This window comes from Orbicella franksi, chromosome 10 (assembly GCF_964199315.1).
Source record: "Orbicella franksi chromosome 10, jaOrbFran1.1, whole genome shotgun sequence".
NCBI classification, from domain to species: Eukaryota; Metazoa; Cnidaria; class Anthozoa; order Scleractinia; family Merulinidae; genus Orbicella; species Orbicella franksi.
The window spans coordinates 28,395,890-28,415,551 of record NC_138154.1 but is presented as its reverse complement, the minus strand read 5'-3'; the positions used below and the strand labels follow the sequence as shown (position 1 = coordinate 28,415,551).

Sequence of the window (19,662 nt, the reverse complement as noted above, 5' to 3'; positions counted from 1 at the left end):
AAAATGAAGTAAACATCGCAGGCTAGTAAATCCTACTATTACAACACTAAATTTTCGTTAATTCGTGATTTCAGGGTGAATTTCTAATTGAATTCCCAGATGCATGTTCCGAGATCTGTGCCAGTTAAGGGGTCTGGCACTAGCCAGAGTTAATTCGTTTACCGTATATTGAATTTTCACGGCGACTATTTATTCACCTGTTTGTAAATGAACCCTTTTCCTCCCTTTTCGTTTTGGAATGGCGATTTATCTGGGTTAATTTGAATTCAAGCGGTTAATTACTCGGCAAAATTTGGATAACGTGCTCTTTCGTAGCGTAGTTGTTGCGTTTATCCTACTGAGTCGGCGCACGACCTTTGTTCATCGGCTGCGCATCAACAATGCGTCGGAGGGAAGTTGGCATGGTTCACAGGCATTTGCCTTTCATACTGTGTTTTATATAGAAACTTGACAGACTGGACTTTCGTATATATCACTGAAGGGCTACTGAACTTGCCTGAGTGCCTAGTACTTCAAAATGGAAACTTCCTCAATGGAAACAGATGAAATTGTGGTTGAAAATCCGATTGCAGAGCCCGCAGAAACCGACGAAGTCGTGCCGGTTGAACTTTCAGAAACTCGTGCTAAACCGCCGGAAACAGAAAAATCGCCGGTACAACAAGTGAACATCCTAGATCTAACCAAACTTAGTCCCGAAGTGCAACAAGGATACCGTGTTTTCATGGAAATATCGGCTGATTCTTACAAAAATGTCACTTGGCCATTTTTGGAGCCGGTGGACGCCGAGGCACTTGGTTTGTGGGACTATCACGAGAGAATCAAAGAACCCATGAGTTTCCATCAAAGTTAGTAGAAGTTTAATTAATTGATTATGTTATCTCAAAGTGACCGATCTGATTAGAAAGTGCTGTTCCTTTTCGGGTGAAATGTGTTCACAAATGATTTGACCTTTAGTTTTAAGAAGTGTTTGGGTACGTTTGTAAATTCAGAGTCGAAAACAGCCTTCATTTGGCAAGGGAAAAAAACTGTCATTTTGTCCCTCGTGTTCAGAATGGTTACATTTCCACTGCTTGAGAATTGTTGAGTTCTTGTTATTAATGAAACTAGTTACTTTTTTTTTGTCTTTAAAACATAAATTTCGTTAGTATCATCAATTTGTAAATTTTGTGTCAGATATTGTCAGCGATGTTTTTGACATTTTTATGTTCTTATCCATATTTTGATTGCTAGAAAAATTTTCACTAATTGATCTTTAGTAACCTTCTATCAAAGTTATATATTCAAGTTTAAAACTGTAAACCATTTTTAGGGATGACAATTTTATTTTTTAGGTATCATAATTTAAAGCAATCTCTATTCCAACACAGTAAAACTGAAGTTACATTTTGCATAAAAAAACGCTAAAATTAATGTTATTTGATCAAGGGAATCCCCATAAATGCTATCTTAGTAATATTATCTTTTCTCAGTTACACAAAGTGAACTGAGGTTAACTATATTCATCAACAATCTTGTCGAAAACAGCTTTTTGGAATTAAATTTTTGCTGAAAACAGAAAAAAGATTTGATATCATTAATATTATTCTTTGAAAAACTAACATAAAGCAGTATATGGGGATTGATTTGAAACAGAACACACTTTTAAAATTCTTTGAATTCCTTGTTTAGTCTGCCCAAAAGTATGCCCACCCCAAAAAAGTTGTTTACCCTTGTTATGGTGTAAATTTCTAGCTTGTTTCTTCTTTTTTAGTGTAATGCCCTTATGCGTACAACCAGCAAAAAAACTGGAAACCGTTCAACTCTCCTCAGCCATGTGTATCACTGAGACTTATCTTCTCACCACAGTAAAACAATAACTCTTGACTTCGGCAGCTCTCCACTAGAGTCGGTTTGTCCACTTAATGTGTCTGTGTCTCTGAAATGCCCTTGCTCAGTGAGCAACTTGTTCATGGTACAGTTACTTGAAGAACAAAATGCCCAACAGTGCATTTAGATTGTATAAACTAATTTTACTCTATTTGTTCTTTTTCTCGGTAGTTGGTTGTAAATTTAACAATTATGAATACAACAGCATCACAGAAGTTATTGGTGACATCCGTCTTATTTTGGAAAACTGTTACCGCTACAATGGATCTGACCACTGGGTCTCAAAACTTGGCCACAAAATGGAGAAAATTCTGGAGCAAAAGCTGGCTTTGTTAAACAGGTGAACATTTCAGACCATCCAATATCTCAGTTTGAAGAAAAGTCATGGAAAATTAAAATTATAACAGTCATATAATGCAATTGAAGACTAGAAGAAACGTTTCAGGTCACTGTGATCACAATAGATTTTTTCCTTCATGAAGAAGGTGAACTGTCACTGTCAAGGTGAAAAGGACAGCTCTAAAGGGAGGCTGGAAGCCACTACCATATCTGGCATTTTGTATTTATCTGGTCAGGGGAAGTATATTTTTATCAGAGAAATCTGCTGGAATTTTGTCTGTTACAACTACGGCTGGCCCTTAGATACATCCCTGTGTACACCCCTTCACTTGGAACACTAAGTTTGTCACTAGTAATATTCAAGACATTCATCTAACATTGCAGCTCAATGGTGAACTGAAAAAAATTAAAAACAAGACTGGTCATAATTTAAGATAATATTTAAAACTTAAACTCTCAATAAGTTTTATGGCAAATCTGTTGCCATAGTCCTCTAGGTTATTTTGGTTCCTTTCCGCTCCCTTTTCCCAGACTTATCTGTTATTCAGAACAATGCTTCATTTTACAAAAATCACATCTATTCATTGGCACACACTCACAGAGAGACTCTCAGTTTGAGCTCATTTAGTTCTTCTAAATTTATGTTCAGGTCCCTAAGAGACAAGGTTAGCTTACAAGCTACCATGGCTTTGAGAAGTGATTTCATTCCAGCTGAAGGCTCAGATGGTAGGTTAAAGTGATATGTTGTGTTAAAACTATTATCTCTGTTAGTATCATGGCTTGGTAATCATAACAACTGTACAATACAGTGCTCGAAAACATTGGCGTTCAGTCGTCCGGGACGAGCAGATTTTCTTCCCAGGCAAGTAACTTTTCATTCTCACTTTCACACTGGGAAAGCAAGTCGTGTCCAACTAAATTAAAAAAATGTAGACTAGGACTTGCCTAGGGCAAGCAAAAATTGAGAGCTGCCTGTTCCAAGGGCATGCTGGATTTTCAGGGTTTTTTTCGAGCCCTGCAATCTCATTGATGCAATGAATATGCATAATCAAGTATTAAGCAGAGTTTAAGTGAGTGTGTAACAGAATGTTTGTTTTCTTATTTCAAGGGACCAGTCGTCGACGCACTGCTGCTCGTGTTTCATATGTTAATATGATCAATGGAGAAGGCTCTTCTTCTTTGCTTACACGTCTGAAGATTCAGGAAGACATAGAAGAACGTGAACGTCGTCGGATACGTGAGAAGGAGAAGAAAGAAGCTAATTTAGTTTTGCTTCAAGATTTAGCGGTGTGGGAAGAAAAAGAGTTAGGTCCTGATGTGGTCAAGCAGCTTCATTCAATGTGGGAGGTAAATGTAATAAGAATTTATTGAGAATTTAATTTTGTCATGAAATGTGTTTTTAGTCATCCATTGTATCCAAAACAATTTTGAGGTAGTTCCAAGTGAATTCCTGGTATTGTTGGAAGAAGTTTTTCGCTTAAGTTAAACAGTTTTTTTTTTCTTTGAGGGAATGCCATTTTACATATCTCTTTGCCAAGCAGTACGTAAATATTTTTCTTTTTTCCTCTTTACAGATTCCTTCACTAGCTGGCTTACTGTTTTTATTAAAAGATTTTCTCTACATACAAGACCTCAATATCACCGAACTGGAGCTGAGTTTTGTTTATGCTAATAAGTCCTCATTACTGGCTAGGATATTTACAGCTCTTTTGATTACTCCACATCAAAGAAAAAGGTGAGATGTCTATAAAACAAAATGTTCTTGTGTTATAACTCTACCATTGATAATGAATGTGATAATGTACAATAACTGTGGTTTTGTAAAGACACTACTGTTCTACCTTGCGTGAAGCTGGAATGTTTTAATGTAGTGTTAACAAATGTTCTGTGATTAACTCTATCAGAGGGGCTTCCTGAAACTTCCCCCCTGAGAAGTTTATTTTGGAAAGAAAACAATAGTTGAAATCTTCACAAAGCATAGCTATCTAGTGTTCATACCAGCAAAAAACTGGCTAGACTTACTTGTAATTTGACCTTACAGCAGGGTGAATGTTTTATCTACCTTCTTAAAATTATTTAAAAGTATTCTTTCTTTGGCATTGTTTTGTTGGTAGATTTGCCATGCAATGCAGAGTTTCTTTCCATGCATTCACTTGGAACTTAATGGCAGTGGTTGTTTCAATTGCCTAATAATTGTTTCAAAATATCTGTTTATCCCTTGTGGATAGTTTGTTCAAGAAACCTCCCATGAAGTTTAAAGTTTGGGAATCTAAGCTATGTGACCGACTAAACAGCTGGTACAAGGCTATAGAGAAGGATGGTCAGGTGTTGGTAAGTATTCACATCGACCTGGAATTTCTGACCTACACTGTAGTTAGAACATAGAGAGCGACAAATTATTTTTCTGTGTTGTAATATGTAGAATTGAGCTCATGGCCAATGCAGTTGGTTGCTAAATTTGGGAGACAAAAGCCCTGCTCACACGGAAGCTGAATCAGGGCTATTGTTAGTATTTGATAGCTGACTATATTTCCTGGTTACTGTAGTGATGAACACCAGCAACGCAGAATTCAGGAATGACGAAAGGGGAGGATGGCATCTTCAAATTGTTACTGCCAACTTTTATTGTACAACCAGCTTTTTTGAATTTAATGACAATCCTGTAACACTCAAAATTCTTCTACTTTAGGCATCTTATTAACGACTCAAGAGTCTTAAATTTTACAGTTCTCTGACAAACCTTCCTTTGGTTCCTGTTGGGCTGAAAGGTTGATGGGGGAGGGATACGAGGTCTTAAATACATGTATTGGCAAAACTATTGAAATTTGACTTTGGCTTGTAAGGGCTGATCTATCGTACTCACAAAACCGACCACTAAGCTATCAAGATGAAATGTGTTCAACCCTGCCCTGTCTTTAATAACCTTTAGAAGGTCTTTTCATCTGTAACATATCTGTAATGAGAATATCTTTGCTATTAACTTTATTTTTCTAGACTTGTCATCAGCTTGGTTTGGATATGGCTACATTTGAAACGTTGGGTGAGTTGTTTTCCCCTTATTATTATACTACAATATGATGTGAAAGAAAAGCGAGAGAAAAAAATGGCTGTACATAATCCTGGGGGTAAGAAAGGGAAAAGGTTTATTTACTGCCACGGTTGACGGACTAAGCAAAAGACTGACTGCCTGTAGTCTACTTTACTATTCGTTTACATACATTCCTTTCATTATGTCAAAGGTTTACGGTATAAGTGCATGGTGAATTAATTTTTTCTCTGAATTGAAGAAATTGTCTCCTGTTACCATTTCAGGTGAAGTAAATCCTTTGATGGAAAAGTCCTATATGGATCTAACTCTTCATCAACGAGTTTGGATTCTTAAATGCCTTTGTGACAACAGCCTGGTGAGACAAATCTTTACTTTGAGCTAGAAATCATAGAGTCATGCTGCTATTCTTTGGTTTTGATTAAACTTATTCAGGGCTGTCATCAAGTTTTGATTCACTTGTAGCCATGAACTTCACACCTGCAACAAACTTGTTACGTTATATGTTAATTGTATAGGCAAGTTCACCGGTAGCATCAAAGGCCCATCAAGTGTACTCAGCTGTAACAGGTGTTACAGGTTACAGCCCTCATTGACAACCTGGCTTATTTCTATGGAAAAAGAAACTGCCTAGACTATGATTATCTCTGATTGCACGCAGACTAAAAATTCCCCAGGGAAAGATCTATTCCTGGCAACATAACTTCTATTTGAAATGATTTCCATGTGTAATGATCTTGGTTTAGGCCTTTGGAAATAGTGTGGGAATCGTTTGACCGCATGTAGCTTTTCATTGCCAGTAATGAGTTCTGGTGGTAAAATTTACATCTGGTGAAAGTGTGAAACGTTATTCAAGTTGTTAAAACAAGTCTAAGTTGTGTTAGTCAACTGAATTTCAGTGTTTCTGGGATTATTGTTTCACTGATCAGAAACATAACTTGTGGACCAAATGATATTGATTTGAAAAAATGTGGTAAACGTTTTGAACTTGAATTTTATCTCTAGTAGATGCATAGAATTGTAAAAATAATTACATATCCTCAGTAGTGGTTAAGTACCAAAGCCTTGAGCTGGCTAGTTTCTAGGTATATGTATGTCACTCATACAGTTGAGACCAATATAACATATAAACCTTTGTAGTTTAAATCCCATTATTTTGGACTACCTTAAACAAATTCTGCTGATGGCATGGTAGAGAACTTGAACTCAGAACGTCTTGACCAGCTTCCTAACGGCTCAGCTACACCTGTCTCCATTTCAAAACAGTGGGCTGATTGTCCTTTTATTCATTTAGTTATTTTTTTTGTTTTGTTTTGTTTTATTATTTCTCTTGTATTCCAGGTCAGAGATTATGATTTCCGTGAACATCTTTCTACCATTGCTCCAACTGAACAAAGAGACATGGTGCTGGGAAATGATGCTAACAGCTGGTCGTATCTGTATTTTCCGATCTTCTCTGCTTCAGATTTACGTATTTACAAGCAGTGTCCCTTGGATGTCCCAACATTAAACAAACGAAAGAAGAAGGTAAGTTGATGTTACAAGCATACTTCTTCAGAGTCAGTCAAGTCATGTCTTCATCCCTCCCTTTCTCCTCCTTCTCATTAAGTATCTTGAGTTTTATTTAACGCTTTAAGGGCTAACAGACCATTTTCTTTGCATTTAAGGTTGCCCCACCCCCACCTCCACCCCCACCACCAGCTCCAACAAAGGCCAAGGGAACTTCAACACGTACTGCCACACCCACCCAACCCAGGAGAGATTCAAGACTTAGAAAGGTAAGTAAAGCTGTCATTTAGCTAGAAACAGAAGTTGTGGCTGTTCTACCTAGCTGTTATTACATCCTGATTTTAAAACATCTTTTGTTTCCTTGATGTAGCTACGAAGTGGAACACCATCTCCTGAACTAGAAGCTCCAAATCCACCATCACCTCCCCCAGCTGTAGAAGAACAACAGCAGGAACCAAAGAACACAATTGCTGAAGGGTTTGAACTCGCTGCATTCGATGTTGAGTCTCTGAAGAAGCTCTGTGAGAAATTTGCAGAACCACCTCCTCCCCCTAAGAAACGTGGCAGGAAACCCAAGCCCCCACCCCCAAGAAAGCGTTGTGAAATTGATCTGCATGGCAGCCTGTTAGCCTTGCTTGAAGAACTGGAAAAGTACGAGATGTCATTTAGCAAGTTGATGAGCAAGGCAAAGATAAAGATCATGAAGGAGAGCCAAGAACCTGAACCAGTTGAAGAGCCAGGTCAGTAATCCTGTTATTTTAGTCTGTGGATTTCTTGGAAAGAACCCTTTTCACCCTGGAGTATGAGTAAGGGGGGAGGGGGGGTTTGAACTCTGTGATAGACGAGCATACCATCTAGGGGGTATTAGATATACTGGACTCTAAATTGCTCCGGATATGGCATGATGGGCCACGAGGCTTGGATGCACCCTTCACCTTATGCCTGCCTACAAAGCTGTACTTTGCGCCATTCCTTGCTCACTTTATTGCTATGGTAGTGTTAGCTGTTTCTCTGTAATTTATTTTATATGGCTAGCTCCGTGAGCGGGCAAGATGAACCAAATCCAGCACTGTGATTGGCTACGTGGAATACCCACTGTGTGCCGCAAGAAAAATTTTCCCACAAGCCGTATAACAAATCCTTTATTGACCAAGCTTGTTCGGTCAAGGTGGCTGGATATTGGCCTCGTTCTTTTTTTTGCGAGTTTATGGACGCCAAAAAAGAACCTGGCTAATATCCAGCCATCTTGATCTCACGCTTAATCAAGAACCCATATACATGCATAATTCAGATGTTGTTGTTGTCTCATTTGATGACCATGTGCTCCATATCTCATTTGCTTCCTACTAGTCTCTGCACATTCTCTTTAATTCTCTCTGGATGGATTTGGTTTTCTCGTCGAGAATTGACATGGCCCCCGATTATTTTACTTGCGCCGCACATGATTTGCTCTGGCATAGTATAGACAAGTTATCAAGAACCTTGATTCTTATTTATGTTTTACAGAAGAGGTCGTCCCTGCTGAAGAAGCAGAGGAATGGGGCAGTGAAGAAAGTGTTGAAGACGAGATTGAAGATGCTGGAGCAAGGGACATGTCCAGTGACGAAGACTTTATTCTGGAAGACGAAGAGAGTAGGAAAAACAAATCACCAACATCTGACCAAGCCAACAAAGATGGCGAAGATGACGAGAACAAAGGCAACGCAGCAACTCAGCTCTCGCTTCCACAAAAGAGAAAAGCTGAAGAGGCGAACATTGTCGAGGAAAGTAACCAGTCTGTTGCAAGCCCAGGAGTTCAGGAAGAAGACGATTCATGCTCCATCGCCATTCAAACAACTCCTCCTAGGTTGAAAAAGAAGCGAAAGAAGCATGCTCCTGGAACAGAGGTCAAACCTGGCACAGTTTCCCAGACAGTAGCTGCGACAGTACCTCAAGGAGGAGCTACCGTCATACCTCCGACTTCCGTCACCAAGATCCCACAGGGAAATCGACCAAATATTCTCCATATTCCTGCTGGTCTGCATTCTGTTACTGCCAAGAAAGCAGTTGATGTCACAGTTGAGACTTCTGCCGCGGTAAATACAAATAACACGGTCTTAGCAAGTGGACTTTCTATAAAGACAGTTTTGCCCTCTGCTAGGGTAATACAACCAGAGAAGAAGGTGAACTCGGTCAGGATACTTTCTAAACCCCCCGTTACGTTAAATGCGTCAGCTTCATCTACAGTGGCGGCCCAGCCTAGTTCATCAGTTGGAGTGCCCACGACGCCTTTACACAGTACCGCCTCCAATCAAGCTGTCACGGTTTCCAAGTGTCCTTCATCAACAGCTGTTTCTGCTACCGTTCAGCATCATCAGTCACAATCGCGCTTGTCCGCCGCGGTACCGTCAGGTGTAGGAAAAGTTATGTTGGTGTCAAGCTCTGGAGTGCCGCTACAAGTGCTGAAAACCGTGCCTGTGTCCCAACCCTTGATTCAAGGGAAAACGTTGAGTCCTGCTGTTCTAACAACGCAAGGAAGCGCCGTCGTTTCTTCAACTTCTTCATTGTCAAATCCGGTCGGAGTAGCGACACTCGCAAACTCGTCGCTTTGTACTAAATCGACTACTTCTCAGCTGCCAAGCCAAGCCGTCCCAAAAGTGGCCATTTCCGTTACACCCTCCAAACTATCTAGTGTATTGTCAACTTCCCCAGTCTTTCTAGTGCAGCGCCCAGGATCAGGAGGGGTTGTGCCTCTGGCAGTCAAGGGAGGGGCTATTGTCGTGCCTACTTCGTCAGCGCCCCAACAGGTAGTCGTTATCAGACCTCCAAGTTCATTAACCTCATCTACCACAAGTACAACAACTCAGTTATCCGGAGCGGGGATTGCTGTGTTAGGCAATACAGCTCAGATTGCGCAGACTGCACTTGGGCATAAGGTTGTATTGTCAGCCTCAACGACTTTGCCTCCAAAAACCAAAATTGCCACAGTCAACAAACCAGTTGACCAGGCGGCAAAAACTCAATTGAAAGTTAAACCATCTGAACTTAAAACCAGTTCTTTAGCTCTGGGTAATAAACCGATCATGTTAAAGACGACAGCCTCTTCAACTTCATCTGTAACCGCGGGAAGCAATTCAACAATATTGGTAACAAGAGCTCCAGATCCAAAACCTAGCTGCGCAACTTTAGCTGCCGGCAATGAGCGGGCTGGGCTGGGTACAGTGGCGTCCTCCGAGATTACAGCTGCTAATAAACAGTCAGTTAATGTGGGATCAAATCGTGTGTTTGACACAGAAATATCTGACACAGTTATGAACGCTCTGTTGTCAAATTGTGAGACAGTGAAGGGGACAGATAGTCCAACAGTGACAACTGTTTCGCCAGAAAGAGACCTAAGGAAAACAAAGGTATCGTGCGAGAACAAGTCGTTACCTTCTTTAACAATTAACACGAACAAGACCTCTCGACCAGAAATTGCAGCCGATGGCAATGTCGAGGGTAAAGCTGGTATAGAATTACATGACAAAGATAAAGACGCTGAAAATGGTTCAGATCCCTTAGTGGATCTTACATGTTATGAGACAAGCGTTAGTGATTCGACATGTGGAGAGAGCGATGACTCAGCGGCGCCGAATGGCCTCCACCGTGACCTCAAGACGTCGCTACCGTGCAAGCTCGCAGAGATAGATGTTAAGCTGTGCAATGGGGTCAGTCGATCAGTAACTCCTGATACCAGAAGTGTGGAGCAAGAACTTGATTCTGGGGAACGAAGTCACGCAGTGACAGATCAAGCCACTAATGGACTTCTCATAACTGAAACGTAGAACGAATGAGAGAAATTGAACTCATTCAAGCTTATTACTTCGTCGTTAATTATCAAATCTTTTGGACCGCAAGAGTCTGTTTTTCCATGTGGAATTCATTGGTCCTTTTTTAACGATTTCCCCTATTTTTGTTTTTCCTCATAAGTCATATTTCTTGGCCTGCCTGTGCACGTTTAATTTCAGAGTGCCTTGCAATAACTTTGATGGGATGGGCGGGTTATTTTGTACAGTACTTGTAACTTTCTTCAGAGGGTGTCCCCCCGGAGCATTATCTTGTGAGTTTCCCTTGTGGAAATTAAATAAACGTTTCTGTGCGGTGTAGTATGGCTTTTTATAACGACTATCAGTAGATATCCGAGCAGTTAAATGCACATTTTATAAATCCAGGGGATGTGGAAATGTGTGTCAGCTCTGATTTCACCTTCGGTCTGTTTCTTATGAGTTTTGCCTAAACCTACAATCCTGGCCAAACGTTCTTGGGACACTGGACAAAATGCCAATTGGCGACGCATTATTTCTAGGTGGGAGGTAATTATTTAATTTTCCGACTCCCACCCCCCAACGCAATGTTGGAATATATAATGAGAATCAACATCAACATTGTGTTGGGGGTGGGGAGGGAGAGGTGAACAGAAAGACCATATCTTGGACAGAAGTGCACTTGTCCCAAGACTTAAGCGGGATTTTAGACCAAAGTAATCACATCTGGCCAGTCACTCCAAGCGCAGATAACCAAATGAGGTAACTAAGGCAAGCTACGCGTGTAAAGGAAGTTAAACCTTGGTTCTGACTGTCGATTTTAATGTTGCTCTTTCAATGCTGCTCTTCCCATACAGAAAGCTGTCTCGAGAAACGTCCGACAAAAGCGAACGCGACGGCGTTTGAAGAAATTTATGGGTATTAGTGTTGAACCGTTGCTTTATTGAAGCTCAAGTTGTTTTAGCGTCGTTGAACGAAACAGCACCAACACATATATTCATACTTCTCTTCCTTCTTGCTTAAATACCGCGAGCCTCAGTCAAGCAACGCGAAATGTTACTACCCGTAATACCTTTCAGCATTACCTCGAACGCTTTTAGGCGTTTTGCGGGACAACCTTGGTTGAAACTGCCATATTTACCAAGCTAAAAATGCCCTATCTCATTTGTTATCATTGTGAATTTGCCCGCACTCGACGACATTCCACTACTAGCAGCATGCAGGACGTTTTTCAATTCTCACTCTGGTAAGTCTGACTTCTAGCTGAAGAATTCATATTTCTTTTTCAGATTATGCCCTAGCGACTCTTACGCATTCCTCAATTCTGATTTTCCAGTTAGGGACTGTGCAATAATTACCTGGAGGAGGGGGTTGGAAAATTAGAGAGGGGGGCATAGGAGAAAATGACAACAAGAGAGGGGGGGGGTGAATGTAAAATTTAATATGTGTGGGAATGCCTTGTTTGAAAAGCTTCAGAAAGTAAGAGAAGACCATGTTCGTCAGGGGAAGTACTTCCTTGAGTCGCTTTAGTTTTCCTTCACTCCAACATGTGATGGATGCCTTAATGAAGGTTGCACAAGAGGTGTTCCTGTCCAACGTTCTCCAGTTCCAACCCTAGATGCTACTTCGCCTGGAAAGTATTTACCATTCACTACGGCAACGTCCACTGGAGACCAGATCGACAATTTTCTCCCAGGTGTCCAGATAAAGAGATTGTTCAACTAGTGAAAATTGCCCTCTTCTGAAGAAAGGTCTTTGCAAGAGGTATGTTCCCAGTACAACGCGGACGAGACTGCATGTAAAAGTTATGTGCAGCACCTTGAGTTCCTCGATGCAAAAGCCAAAAAATAGAGTAAGAGAACGGAACACTCTTCCGCTTATTTCTTGGACAATTGAAAAAGATGTAAAAGCGCCTACCAACAAGCAGCTGAAAATGTATCTAAAGCAAAAAGGTCTTAAGATAAGTGGAAGCAAGGCTGAGTTGATTGATCGAGTTAACGTTCTCACCCACGCACGCGGGAACCTCAGTGCCATTCCATTCTAATCTGTTTATTTTGCCCTTTTACTTAATGTACAGTATATATAAATGTTTTAGTGTGAGGCGAGGTGACCTAGAAACCATCAGGCTTTTAGCTGAGGCCACCTCGTACGTAACAATACGGTTACATCAATATTTCAACAGTGTGCGGCTTTGCCAGTTCAGTAATTATTGTAATAAAAACTCCGGCAGTTTTTTCTTAAAATTGGGAAAACTTGACAATAAAATGATTGTAACAGGAAGGGAATTCCAAATCTTTGGACCTTGGTAAAGAATTATGAATTTTTTTAGATTAGTCCGGCAATGATGCACGCGATAGTTATTGGCTGTTCTGGTGCTATAGCCATGAATTTGACTGTTTGTGAAAAAACAAGTTTTAACACAATGGAGGAAACAGGTTATTATGATAATAGTACATAAATTTAGCTATTTGAAACGTGTTGATTTGATAAATGTCTGAAATTCCTAATTTGGAGAATAAAGGAACAGAATGTGCTCTATAATCTGAATTGGTAATAGCTCGCACAGCCCGTTTTTGCAGACAATAAATTCTATTACGTATGTAGACGACCATGTAGAGTTACAATAGATGATATAAGGATAAATTAGCGAGTAGTACAAGGTGAATTTAGTTTTTGAGGATAGATAGAAGCGGGACCTGAGATGCTGTAGAAGATGACAAATCTCCCAATTCATGCGAAGACGACACAAGCTCAAAGTCCAGTGATTCTGATGTGATGACTCTTCAAATGACTCTTCGACATGCGTCGAAGAGTCATTTGAAGTAATGTTTGTACCGGAGGAAGAACTCCAACAAGCAAACTAGGTATGACGGAATCAATAGGAGACGTTTTTCAGGGGGGGGGAGGTTAGCCTTAATATTATCATTATGTGAGGGGGGGTTGACATTAATTTTTGCTTAATGAGAGGGGGGTATGACTTAGTTTTGGGGCATATTTCCCCATTTCCCACCCCCGCTCCAAGTAATTATTGCACAGTCCCTTAAAATGATCAGGCGAAATTAATTTCCTCTCTTCTTTTTCCTATTTGCATTACATGTCGCCTCCCGCAAATGCAGGTTTACGACTGGTACAAATCTTTTACATGAGTTGATCTGCATGAAAATGAGATTGTGACTCAAAAGGAAAAGGTCCCGTCTGGATGGGCATGTGTCCTACCCACTCTCTTGCGTTTGAGCTCGTTGAATTTTTCCCCTCCCCACACCGCACCGTTTTCATTTTGCTGGTACATATTTTTTTCAAACTTCCTCCCTCCAACCTTTTCTCCTCGCCATCCGTCCCAGTCAGAAGTTCAGCTTTCCCAGTTTGCAATACCAGCACTGTCAGTATCCTAGGCTACTGACCATGAGTCTGGTTTGCAGAAGTCATTATCAGTGTGGGATCAGCCATTCCCACCCCTCCCCCATTCCTCTTTTCCCTTCGTGTCACGCAATCTCGCCATCACACGCCAAAGCAACAGGTACTGCACAGAATCCTGGGAAGAGGGGGGGGAAATCGTCTTACTCGCGGACACGTACTCAATGCGATAGTGTGGTCGATAATATGCAGAATGCTAGTAAATTAACCATCGACTAGTTAGCATCTGCATTGCATTGCCAGGTCAGTTTAGTAATTGACTTTCAGTTAGTAGAATTAGCTGGGTTTGTTTTTTCTTACGTTTCTCCCGGGAATGCGGTTGCCAGCAAGTTGCATCTTCCTCAGCATACTTCTACAATGGCTTATTTTGCTGCCGATGTCCCGTGCGATGTTGAATGGTTTCACAACTGTAGTGGAAGCAGGGAAAGTGAACTGTTTTTACGAGAATATCAGTGATAACAAAACTTTGGAAATAGAATATCAGGTAAGACAAGATTGTGTTTTCAGTGATTTTAATAGAGATTCACGCTCTTCATCTTACATACTCATACTTACCACTCGGCTTTATTTACTTTCGGTCTGCTGTACAAACCAACGACGTTTGTGGAGAATTGTACCGTTGAATGAGACAGTAAGACTACAGATTAACACGTATAACTGTTTATTTCCATGTTATTCGCTTGCACCTGAAGTTAGCTTCATTTTAGCGACCTACGTTGCATTAATACTTACATGTAGTTGCTAAATCGAATTAACGACTACCATACTGAAGTTTTGAACTGAGACAGAACTCGTGGTTGCACTGCCAAGCAACTGATGGTTTACAGAAAAATTCTTTTGTCTTACGTTATTATATTTCAATTGAAAAAATAGTATGTGTTTTCCTATAGTTTTAATGCTAATTGAACCTTTAACTTTTACAATTTTTTGTATGCAAGGTTGATATGTGGATGTGCTTTTAATTGACACTGAAATTAGGTATTAAATTATTAATGCAAGCGTCTGGCTTGTAATCTAAATTTCCCTCCTCCCATACAAAATGTCAGGCATTTTCACACTTTGGCATCCCGAAAGTAATCATTGAAAAGTGCTTTAGGCCACCACTATTGTGCACTAGAGAATCAAAGTGACAGAAGGGAACTGAAGGTGACAGAAGGGAACAGCTGTTTAACGAAATTCACATTTATTTTTTCTGTGCATCCTCAATGGGGACACAACTCATGTCACTATGTCATGCAGTGTCATGCATCAAGCCTTCATAACAAGGAAGTAATATAAACCAGCTAGTCTTGGCTAGTTTGCTAGCTGAGACCTTTGCTTTATTTTGAATAGGCATTTTTCCCCAACAGGTTAAAAAAAAATGACAAAATGGTCAGTATGGGAATTTTTTCATCCACACAGCATCAAATCCTGCCATCTTGCGGCTGGCAAGCCTGTACAAATATGACCATTTAACTGTTGAATTAATTGGAAGCGGGGATGGCACATGGTGAGAATGCTCACCTTCCTGGCACCATAATTGAGTTGAATCTACTACTGATTTTTGTCCTTGCTCAAAGGGTGTTTCTCCAGGTCCTCTGGTTTTCCTCTCTCCATAAAAACCAAGACTTACAAATTTCAATGTGTAGTTCCAGAAAATGTTCATACCTACCCTCCTGTAAGGGCCTTTTTCTAAGAGCACCCCACCCCTCTGGAAACAGCACAGATGCATGATAAACTGATGTCAATTTGTTTTTTACAATAACAACATTGTATAAATTATAAACTTGTGTCAGTCTGTCAGCATATTGACAATAAAAATTAGCCAACGAGCGTGCAGGAATTTCTACAGTTATTATAAAAATGCTTCATAAGTAAACAAACATTGCAGGCATATTCAGAAAAGTTTTATTTTCCAGAAATATTAGGGTTACCGTCAGTGGTCTTTCTGACATCTAAAGTTTCACCACAATAAATTCAGTGAAGTTTGTCTTGTACTTCTTTTGCAGGGTCGCTGCTTTCAGGAGTTTATTAATTTCATAATTTTATAGTAACTCTTTTTTGTTAAAAATTAAACTCAAACTGCTTTTCTATAAAACAACTGCCAGAAAAGATGGTATGATTTACTGCCTGAGGTTCCATGTGCAATTTAAATTAAATTTAAAGAAACAAGAAGATCTGTAAGATCTTATAACCACACTTTTAAAATTTAACTGTTTTCTTAGCTCTACAGTCGCAATGCAGCGCACATTCCAAAGTAGTCCTTGATGATTCATCATCACATCACTTGATCAACACAAACTGTATTATTGCACCATCGGTTGTAACCTGCAAACGCAGAGGTATTTCTGGCCGTAACTTGGTTCAGCTGAACCAAGTGACAGCCGGAAATACGTCTGCATTCGCAGGCTACATCTGTTGTGAAATCTCTGATGATGTAATGGTCTTAATCTGGAACTTTCTTTGGGATATATATGGGCATGATCGATACAAACGATTCGATAATAACATTATTAACAACAGCTTTCTTTCTTAAAAGTCTCAATTAAATTTAACTGGTTTTTTCTATGAGTAAAGGGCTAGCAAAGTAGTCACATGAGTCACATAATTCAAAAATTACAGTATCCATGGCTATCTTTGGTATAGTGGTTATTTCCCTACCAATGACGTAATCCTTGCACGTTCTGACACATCCTTTACTTGGCTTACAAATATTTAATTTTCCTTCCGATTTCTGAACTCGCTTCAATAAAACAGCATGGCAATTCACTTCTCTTGTCTAAAAATACGAAAAATACTTGGAAAACTAAAAGGACTGTCGCTCCTGGCGAAATAAACTTGCAAAGTAAACACGATCTTTTTTGTCATGTAGCGAAAGTGAAAGATGCAACATCAGTGCATTCTATGGCTGATGTAATACCTTTTTTAGCCTAATTATTTATTATTCCCTTCGAATCCAACACTTTGATAAAACCAGAAGAAAATATACTTTACACACAATAAAGAAAACAATATTGTAATATTGTCTGTGTATTAATGTTTCAACAGCTTTTGGCGAATAAACATCACAGGTTGCGTGATTCAAAATTTGGCTGAGAGGAAGTTTGGGTCTGATCACCAACAAAAATAAAAAAAAAAGTAAATAACAAACCCTGTGTAGAACATGAACCGTGCTCGGCCCATGGCCATGCAGTTAATAAAGTTACAATTTGCATTACAATGGTCTTGTAACTTTGTGATAGACACTATCACAGAATATAGAAGTTTTGAACAATTCTGTAAAGAACTGTTCTAGCCCCTTGCCTGTAATATTGATTGTGAGAGCTATTGATTGCAAATTTGCAGACTATCTGCTAGTAATTAACTAATATTCAGCACCAAGATTTTACATCACACAAAAAATGAAGGGATGATTTTCAATCAGGTTAGATCGAGACACTCCTAGTTTTAACATGTACTAACACACAATATTTTTTTTTATAATTAAGTGCTGACAAATCATTATTATTCCTGTTCTGATGGAGAAGCTTTGACAACACGTGTATTCAATTACAATAGAACTGCTTAAATGTTTTGTTCAAACAGTTGATATTCAAAGTAGCGCCCTATAAATTGCTTGAAGAAAATTAGGCCAATCTGGAAATCAAAAATTAATATAATTTAGTGAAATACTTGTTTGTCAAGGTGTTTAAAACTTCACTAAAATTCAACAAACTAAAAGAAAGTCCTTTTTTCAAATGAGCAGCAGACTAGGGAAACAGAACACATAGTTTTATGTCCTTCTTCAGATCAATGGCAATTTCCTTTTAAAAGATAAAACTAACATTCAATTCATAGTTTGCTCACAGAGCCTCTGATTTCTCAAGATTTTGTCATATTTATTCTCGCATTTTGACTGGTAGATTCTATGTTGCAGTGCGTCTCTTTAGTAACTGATCACAGAAGACATGGTACTAAGGAAATCTTAAGCTTGGCTATCTCCTCATGTGCCACTTTTTTTGTTCTTACTACATTTTGATGTCATCTGTCATCCATTGCTGTTCAAACAGGTGCATGGCAGCATGGAATCTATTTCGATTGTTAATTTTATACCTCTTTTATCTCACAGGTGATTGAAGGAGGTGGAGAAATGGACATTACGTTTCAAGTGGTAGCTCCTAGTAAAGCGCTTTTGGTAGATGACGAAAAGAAAACAGATGAAGTTCATTCTATCCAGGCAGCTGAGGATGGGATTTACACATTCTGTTTTGACAATTCATTTAGTATGTTGGCAGAGAAGATAGTCTATGTAGACCTAGGACTTGAAAGTGACGAGGTGGATAGCTGGCTGTCGTCACTGCAGGGAGATACAGACACAGAAATCCAGGAAATACAAATAGACAGCATTAGGGTAAGAACATCATGAACATGATGTATATTTGTATCAAAGAATTAAAACCAATTTTAGAGGTGTCAGAATTGTAGTTTGTATCATGTGCCAAGTGTCATTCTGTGAATTAAACAACCTCTTTTCAGTGTTAAGTATTTTGAGGGAGAGGACGCACTTTCAGAACACCTACTTCAACCAAGGCCAGTTGAGCAAAAGCTTTGCAAATTAGCCACAGATATTTTAAAAGTTTTGAAATAGATGCTAATCAAAATGACCACAAATCTGCAGCCTTTGTAATGTAGAGATTAATTACATGGATAATTTGTTGAAAAATTATAATTTGTTTTTTTTTGTGGGAAATGTTTTTGGGCGGCTGTGGTTAGAGCAGTCGTTCTGTAAACTTTTTACTGGTTTTTTTTATTTTTTGTTTTGCCGCTCCTGTGAATATTCATTTTTATGTTTTCCTTGGCAGACAACACTTGAGAATATAAGACTTCAGCTGGAAAAAGCCCAGAATTACCAGACGTATTTGACCAAGAAGAATTTTAAAAGCCATTTCATTGTCACCAGGAGTGGAAGCAGAGTATTTTGGTGGTCACTTATACAAAGTATCGCCCTCATTGGAGTGGCGATTTGCCAAGTACTTATTGTGAAGAATTTCTTTGGCACTAACAGCACTGGACAAAAGATCTGAATAGTTTTATGCTGAAGTTTTAAATCAAGTTTATTTTAATGTTGTTTTTCAGGCAATTCATTCTTGCTTAAATTTTTTCTCTGTCTTGTCAGTTTAGACAGGAGTTCAATTTTAGCTGAAGTTTTCAAAATATAATATTCTTCCCCGAGCTATATTCTCCTGAAGCTAAGTTGAAGAACTCAGATATTTTTTCTGAAGAAACTTGTGTCACTGACAAAATAATTAAATTAATTATAAGCTTTTTTCAGGATTGAAGTAGTTGCCAAATTGATTTATTTTTCAAGCCATTCTTTATGTGATTGATTGTGGCAAATTCAAAGTTATAATTTAGTAGCAATAATTGAAATTATAACTCTCAATCTAGTCACGGGGTTTGTTTTTTTGTTTGTTTGCTTGTTTGTTTGTTATGTCAAGGCTAGAAACGAAATAATCAGAGTAAAGAAGGTTAAGTGAGGACAAGATAGTTATTTTGAGATATGTTTTGTGATGCTCAAATTTAAGTAAGGAACATGGCAGAGTGCACTTTGGTTTGTCAGTTCTTTGATTTTCTGAGGTAAGAAAAAGACAGAAAGGAAACGTTGGCAAATGGCAACAGAATGTAACTATTTCATAACATTAATAATGGAAAAAGTTCTTATTCTCAAACTGGCTGAGCCTAAATTGG

The 19,662-nt window shown here is 39.1% G+C and overlaps 2 protein-coding genes across 2 annotated transcripts; both read left to right on the top strand.

The window, feature by feature from the left end:
• The first annotated feature begins 34 nt into the window (after nt 1–34).
• On the top strand, nt 35–11,448 carry LOC145501910 (uncharacterized). The gene is made up of 12 exons (XM_081481302.1): nt 35–845; nt 2,038–2,206; nt 2,855–2,931; nt 3,314–3,552; nt 3,780–3,940; nt 4,434–4,536; nt 5,200–5,245; nt 5,518–5,609; nt 6,593–6,778; nt 6,919–7,029; nt 7,131–7,500; nt 8,267–11,448. Exons 1-12 carry the CDS (start codon nt 518–520, stop codon nt 10,561–10,563), a joined length of 4,179 nt encoding a protein of 1,392 aa, XP_081337428.1. The 5' UTR covers nt 35–517; the 3' UTR covers nt 10,564–11,448.
• A 1,997-nt stretch (nt 11,449–13,445) lies between these two features.
• LOC145500717 (transmembrane emp24 domain-containing protein 1-like) lies at nt 13,446–19,643 on the top strand. The gene is made up of 3 exons (XM_081480241.1): nt 13,446–14,440; nt 18,044–18,325; nt 18,777–19,643. The coding sequence occupies exons 1-3, from the start codon at nt 14,270–14,272 to the stop codon at nt 18,996–18,998; spliced, it is 675 nt and encodes a 224-aa protein (XP_081336367.1). The 5' UTR covers nt 13,446–14,269; the 3' UTR covers nt 18,999–19,643.
• Nucleotides 19,644–19,662: the final 19 nt, after the last annotated feature.